At 43.5% G+C, this 7,868-nt stretch overlaps 1 protein-coding gene across 1 annotated transcript in view; it reads right to left on the reverse strand.

Annotated features, from left to right (window-relative positions):
* LOC134188548 (uncharacterized) overlaps positions 1-255 on the reverse strand; it is a 421-nt gene extending 166 nt beyond the window's left edge. Inside the window, exons 1-2 of the mRNA XM_062656712.1 lie at positions 145-255; positions 1-95 (exon numbers count right to left, since the gene is read on the reverse strand). The exon at positions 1-95 is cut by the window's left edge and continues 166 nt beyond it. Of these exons, the coding sequence (XP_062512696.1) occupies positions 1-95; positions 145-255 (206 nt within the window). The remainder of the gene's footprint in view (positions 96-144) is intronic.
* Positions 256-7,868: the final 7,613 nt, after the last annotated feature.

Raw genomic sequence — 7,868 nt, forward strand, 5'->3', positions numbered from 1 at the left:
TTCTCAGTAGGCAGCTTCAGAAAATGGTCTCTCACCTCCATTGCGAATTCCGGGCTTAAGGGCGAGTGATGACATAGTCGAATTAGTCCGTTGAGCTGTAATGTTCCGGGTGGTAAATTGTGCTTCTACCTGTGCAAACTATACCTTTGGGTCGGTAGGCATAAGAGGAGAAATTTTCATTCTGACAGCGGCAAGAGTTGTAGCGGCGGTAGTGGTGAAAGCAATTACAGCCGCGTTTGCTTCTGCGTCGGCCATGCACCGGCGTAGAGTGGTCCTCATGTTTGGGGGCTAATAACTAGACCGCAAACCACGCCCATTTCTCGCATTCAAAGCCACGCCCATTTTCTACTCTTCTAGCTCGCAGTTTTGTATATACATTTAACTAAGTAAATATTAGAAATTTTAGGTTACAAATAAATTGCGGGACTGATTGTTGTCAGTGTGCGTATAAAGGAGTGGAAACACTGTTACAGTCTGTGTCAAATGTTTTATGGTTCGCTGCGATGGTCAATTGCAAATTTAATGGCATTTCGATGACACTAGAATCGAGAAGACCAATCCAGTGCAAACGACATTGACCTATTTTAGCATTTCGTAATATAGCGAGCAATATAGGTTAGCTAGTTAGCTAGAATAACCTGTGGAGAAAGTACCGTGGAGTGCAAGCAAATCATTTGGTAGCGGAACCGCAGGAGATTACATACTTCGGTCAATCGGGTTTTCGACCTTAACTACACAGTGTCACTTACTTAAAAATAATTGATAAATAGGCTTCTGCATGCTATTTTGATGCGGTCTTCTTTGACTCTTCCGTTGCCGGATAGCGTAGTAAACGTCTCAAATAAGTGATGGTTATGCGCATTTCCGTGTCTACGACTTCTCGACACTGGTTCTATCATACTAAAATGATTTATGTCAAAGAGATATAGTCAATTAACGTCGTTGATCGTCAACATACTACTCTGAGATTAAACAAACTGTCTCTGTTTAGTAACTTAAAATTATAGTTTACTTGAAACGGAATGACCCGCTCAAAATATTTGGGGGCTATAGCCTCCCCCAGCCCTCCCGACGTTACGCCGCTGGGCCATGCATAAATTCAGGATTACCAAATGTCGCGTGCCTATATCGTTAGCAGAAGTAAGGTGACAGTAAAGTGGCCAAGAGAGAGCCAACGTCGTGACAGACAAGTCAACGTGAGGTTCTCAACTCAACGTGTTACTACTAAAGAAATTTTATTAGCTACGAGCGTAAAGAAGGACATAACAATGAGTGGTGGAATGCTTCGCGAGAAGCTCACTCTAAACGGGTTGAATTGACTTCCGGTCTGTCTGTCGGTATGTCTGTACCTATGTTTCTATGTTTGTAACTATGTTTGTTTGTAAGCGTGTGTCACGCTCGGAGGAGTTTGTCGAGCCAATCAGCAATCGTTTTGGGACGCAAACGTAAGTGACGTAACAATCCAACGACTAAACAATGGCCTGACGTAACAATCCCACGCATAATGACAAATGACCAATCGCCGGTGAGCATTCATTAGCGTCCCAACTTTACGAAGATGAAGAAGCATTTGAGACAAGCGACTAGAACAGAACGTTCTGATGACTTTAAAAAGTACTTGCAGTTGAATGACTCGACTTTTCACTTTGTACGATTTCAGAATTTCACGATTTCAAAAGTACGGGGCGTCTTGTCAAACGCAACAAAAAGGCTGTCATTCGTTACGTTCCTGAAGTAAAGGCTGCACTTCCAAATGATTTGGCAGGGCTATTGTTCTGACGACCTGACTCGTCGGATTTGTTTTGCTCAGGACGTTGAAAGGGCAACAGATCGCGACGAAGTAGAAATCGACGGTGACAATCTAGCAACCTGCGATGTTGATGAAAATGGTACGTGCAATAATAGATGGCATGCAGTAGAAGACTAGATGGTATTGTGTCAGTTAGATGCTGACTTTTTAGAATCTCCAGAGAACGGACAGGGTTCTGATAGTAATACCGATTGGACAGCATCTGCTGTGAATTTTCCTGATGCCCAGGAAGCCATAACATTTATTGCTCGTAATAAATCTGAACACGGTGTAGTTGATCAGAACGTTGACCTGAGCGACTATAATCCTGATTTCTTACTAGGCAATCAGCGAGTTGCATATGACATTGTCAAATGCCATTTCGAAAAACTTAACCAGTGTCTGTCGCCGGATCTACTTCGATGTGTCATATGTGGAACGGCTGGTACCCGTAAGTCGTATCTTATCGGATGCTTCCGTTCTCTACTCAGAAGTGTATGTTGTGTCGCTGCTCCGACAGGGGTAGCAGCATTTAATGTGAATAGTAGAACATTGCACTCTTTGCTAAAACTGCCTCTCAACTTTACGGCAAGTAATAAATTGCGTGGTCCTTCACTAAAGAATCTGCAGGAACAGTTAAAGCAATGTCGTCATGTAATTATAGACGAAATGTTAATGATTGGTCGACGTCAGCTAGGCATGATACATCAGAGGTTGTGCCAGGCACGTCCTAACCATGCTACTGAACCTTTCGGTGGTATGTCCTTGGTACTGGTCGGAGACTTTGGACAGTTGCCTCCGGTGGGAGACACTCCACTCTATGTCGCAGATTCGAAGGGTATTTTGTCGAATTTAAGTAGAGCCATGTACACAGAATTTACGGAGTCGGTAGTGCTGACCGAAGTTATGAGGCAGATCGGCAGTGATGATGCTCAAATCAGATTCAGACAGGCCCTTCTGCGACTAAGAAATGCTGCCGTCACTGAAAATGACTGGCAACTTTTTTGTGACCCGTACCATTGAGTCGGCACGGGTAAATAAAGAGAATTTGACACTGTTTGATGAAGCAATTCGATTATTCTCAAAAGTGGAAGAGGTGGCCGAATACAACGTCGCTTACCTACGTCGGCTAGGCAGGCCTATTGCCTACATCAAGGCTATACACAATTGCGCTGAGGCCAAAAAGGCCAGTGAAGATGAAGCTGGGGGTCTTCATGCGAGTGTAGTCTTATGCGAAGGTGCCCGTGTTATGTTGTCCTCCAATCTGTGAACAGAGCAAGGGTTAGTAAATGGGAGCATGGGAACGATTGTGGCTATACTGTATCGTTCTGGTAGACCTCCTGATCTTCTGATTGCTGTTGTGGTGCATTTTAACAAATACAATGGTCCCGCATAGGGAGGCGAAAGATGCGTTCCAATTGCACCCATCAGTCGATCGTGGAGAACAGGAAATAGGGAGATGTCACGCCAACAGCTTCCACTTAAACTGGCATGGGCAATCACAACACACAAATCGCAACGTCTTAATTTAGATCGAGCTGTGATTGACCTGGTTAAAAAGGAATTTGCCGTGGGACTTTCTTTTGTCGCTTTGTCACGTGTAAAACGTTTACAAGACTGTCTTTTACAGCTGTTTGCTTTCGAGCGGCTGAAGAGTCTTGCAAAAAATAAGAACGATCAAGTGAGAAAGAACAAAGAGCGCAGGCTTGCAGCCAAACAAATAGAAAAAATTGGCATGCAAGCAGAAAGCCACTGTTTAGTGGGCAGCAGTCAGGGTAATGTTGACCTAATGGAAACTGGGTCATTGCACGTTACTTGTGCGACTCCGAGGACGATACCCGCAATGAAAATAGCAGTAGATGTCAGTCTTCACGCAGTGAAGCACACGATCTGCTCTCTGTACAAAATCGAGAAATTATTCAAGTAGAGGGAAGGGGTGATTGCCTATTCAAATGCTTTTCTCAAGCTCTTATGGGGTCACAACGTTACCACCTAACTTACAGAGAGCAGATCGTAGAGTTCATGAGGGAACGCGCTGTTTCATTTGCTGTCTACGTAGATGGCGATTACAATGAACACGTTGAGTCAATGTCAAAGCAGGGTACATGGGGAACTGATGCAGAAATTATGGCGGCTGCCACCTACTTTGGCTTACCGATACACGTTTTCTATCGAGCAGGCCAAAAGTGGGAATGGCATGCGCATGAATTTCGGTTTTCTTTTCAGTTTCCTATGGATGTACCCGTTGACAGTAGAGAGTTGGTCAACTATGATAGACAGCACTATGACCTGGTTCACGTGATTCAACGAGTCCCTTAGAAGGTACCGTACACGTGTTACTCTAGACAGTTTGCAGTCACTGCCTTTGCAAAGACATACAATTTGCCACTAAATGCCAGTGAGGCCAACTGCCTCCCAGGTAATTTCATAGTTGATGACTAGCTGCTCTGTCTGAGCAACAGGTTCATTGTCATGCACACGTGGGAGCAGAGACTTGAACTTGAGTGTGATTGGTTGTGAGTCAATTGACTTGGTGCACTATGATCGATCACTGTTCTGCCCAGGAGTTTCGGAATGGTGGTCGGGTATCTGCTGCATTAAGGGGCATGATTTATTTCAGACAAGAAAGCACCAAACAGAATGTATTTCACTATTGATGGTCTATAATCTGAAAAAACAGACTAAGAAAAGTGTAACTTCTGTCAACAGTCTGCCCAGTCTCACGTTTATAATATGGCAAGGATAGATGTCTGCCATCCATTGCAGCAAGTAGACCACTAGCATGGTCGGAACATGTGGAGTGATGGTCGGTGTTTGCTGAGTGATGGTCGGGCCTGACCACCTGCGACCACCGCGGGCAGAACCCTGATCGATCCATGCTAGCCAGAGGTCTCACAGCAATTGCCGAATGTAATCAGCAAGTATTTACACACACAAATTCATAAACTTTTTATTATGAATTTGATTAACTTTTCTTATGGAATTTTTATCTTCTCAATTCTTTCCTTTTTCATACTGTTGCTGCTGGCTTATCAAATACTGGTGAGATGTATGCTACATGTAATTGAGTATTATTGATATGCAACTGTCTCTGTGTTGTAGAGTTGTCTTTGAAATATTGGAGAGAAGCTAATTTGACTGCGTCTATTCGGCAACATTTTGGCATACACAATGGAATCTGATCAACTTTTCTTATGGACTTTGTCGGCTCAAGCTCTTTCCTCTTGATATTGTTACAATGCTGGCTTATCAAATATTGGTGAGATGTATTATATAATTGAGTGTTACTGATATCTCAATTTCAGCTGTGTCGTACAGGTGTTTAAAGTATTGGAAGAAAGATACAGTTTTGACGCACTTCTATGTGACTTACAACACCCCTCAACCTCAACATTCTGTACTGGGATGACCCACGTGATCTCTCACATGACACGACCCGTCTATTCTACAAGATCTGTTCAACTTTTCTTATGAAACTTTTTATCAGCTCAAATTCTTTCTTCTTTCATATTGTCGCATTGTTGGCTTATCAAGTACTGGTGAGATTTATGCCAAGATGTGAAAAAGATCAACAATCGAGCTTAACCGGTCACGTGAGCGACAATTCAATAATAATACGTTTTCCTTATAACGTAGTGGACACTGCCATAGTCAATAGCATCCTTCTATTTGAACAGCTGAATCCCGATACGAAGATGTCCCATCTCGACTTTACACTGCTATCACACGTCAACTGGTACAGTTGTTTAGTGAATGTCGTTTTGTGGCACAGCCGATTCTTCCCGCTCCTGCACCTACTCCTACTGCTACTACTACTGCTGAACTGTTGCCTGTGACTGCACCTGTTCCTGTTGTGACAACTGCTGCTCGGTCAACATGTACTGATAAAATAAAGCATCTACGGAGAGGCCATTTAAGAGGCATCAACGATCTGTGGTTCCGGAACTAATAGCACCACCACCACAGGTAGTTGTGATGCTACCACCACCAGCTCTACAATCAAAGCAACCTGGTGTTATGTTGCTACCTGCTGAGTCACAACCACAACCAGCAGTACAACCACAGTGACCTAATGTGCCGCAACACATCAACAGGTAACACTAATGGTCATAATGTTCTGTTTACTCAGGCCAGGAACAGGCCTCGTTGTGGAGTGTGTAGGAACCTTTCAACCGCGTACTGTGAGGCATGCAAGCTGGCTCTCTACTGCTGCAGGTTGAATAACTGTTTCTACACTTACCACAACTCTAAAGCTGCACAGGACCAGTTCTGGCAGATGAATGCGCAGACTAAGGCGTCCAGTTGGTTTATTGGCTAGGTCGTCATTCTCTCCCTTATTGGTTAGGTCGGGCAGGAGTGTGTAGTTTATAGTTTTTCCTTTCTTCTGAATCGGTTAGGTCGGGCAGGAGTGTGTAGTTTATAGTTTTTCCTTTTTCCTGAACTGGTTAGGTCAGGGCAGGAGTGTGCAGATTATAGTTTATCCTTTCTCCTGAACCGGTTAGGTCGGGACAGGAGTGTATAGTGTATAGTTTCCTTCCCTTTTCCTCCTGAACCGGTTAGGTCGGGACAGGAGTGTATAGTGTATAGTTTCCTTCCCTTTTCCTCCTGAACCGGTTAGGTCGGGGCAAAATCAAGAGTGTAGATTATAGGTTTTTTTCTTTCTCCTGGACCGGTTAGGTCGGGACAGGAGTGTATAGTGTATAGTTTCCTTCCCTCTTTCTCCTGAACAGATTAGGTCGGGGCAGGAGTGCATGGTTTATAGATTTTCTTCTCTGTGGGTGGCCCTGTGGGGGTGTCGGTCAAAATCCAGTCACACCTCCTCGTGGTGACCGATGGTAACAGCATCATGCTTGTGCTGGCTAACGTGACTGGTACAGTTTGCTGTAATTTCCACACTGCATTGTTGATATCACAGACAATGATGATACAGTACTGAGTAGTACGTATAATTGTTTGAAATTATTTCTATAGCAATCGTGTGGAACTAGAGCCTTCTTTTGTTGCATGAATTGTGAAAGCTAATGGACTGCGTCCTAAGTGTGTTGCTGAGTTAGTCAGAGGTGGTGTTGGCAGCCCAAAACTTGTTGAGAGCTACTGAATGCATTTGTGTTGACTGACTGTTCAAGTGTTGTGCTATGCTGTTCAAGTATGTCGATGTGATGTGCATACGCGTAAAGGTGTCGTTGTGATTACAGTGAACACATTGATTCAATGTTAAAACAGGGTTAATGGGAACTGATGCAGGAATTATGCCACCTATTTGGCTTACCAATGCACATTTTCTGTACTGCGGGCCAAAAGTGGGACGCATGAACCTCAGTTTTCCTTTTCAGTGTGTGTGTGTGTGTGTGTGTGTGTGTGTGTGTGTGTGTGTGTGTGTGTGTGTCGGTATGTTGGTGTGTGTGTCGGTGTGTGTGTGTGTTTGTCGGTGTGTGTGTGTGTGTCAGTGTGTGTGTGTGTGTGTGTGTGTGTGTGTGTGTGTGTGTGTGTGTGTGTGTGTGTGTGTGTGTGTGTGACTAGCTGCTTCGTTTAAGCAACAGATTTATCGTCATGCACACCTGGGAGCAGAGACTTGATTGGTTGTGAGTTGATTGACCTGGTAAACTATGATCGATGCCATGCTAACCAGAGGTCTCACAACACTTGCCAAACACAATCAAATCAGCAAGTATTTACACACACAAATTTCATAACCTTTTATTATGAATCTGATCAACTTTGTTATGGAATTTTTATCTTCTCAATTCTTTCCTCTTTCATACTGTTACTGCTGGCTTATCAAATACTGGTGAGATGTATGCTACATGTAATTGAGTATTATTGATATGCAACTGTCTCTGTATTGTAGAGTTGTCTCTGAAATATTGGAGAGAAGCTAATTTGACTGCGTCTATTTGGCAACATTTTGGCATATACAATGGAATCTGATCAACTCTTCTTATGGACTTCGTCGGCTCAAGCTCTTTCCTCTTTGATATTGTTACAATGCTGGCTTATCAAATATTGATGAGATGTATGCTATAATTGAGTGTTACTGATATCTCAATTTCAGCTGTGTCGTACAGGTGTTTAAAGTATT

This window comes from Corticium candelabrum, chromosome 13 (assembly GCF_963422355.1).
Source record: "Corticium candelabrum chromosome 13, ooCorCand1.1, whole genome shotgun sequence".
NCBI classification, from domain to species: domain Eukaryota; kingdom Metazoa; phylum Porifera; class Homoscleromorpha; order Homosclerophorida; family Plakinidae; genus Corticium; species Corticium candelabrum.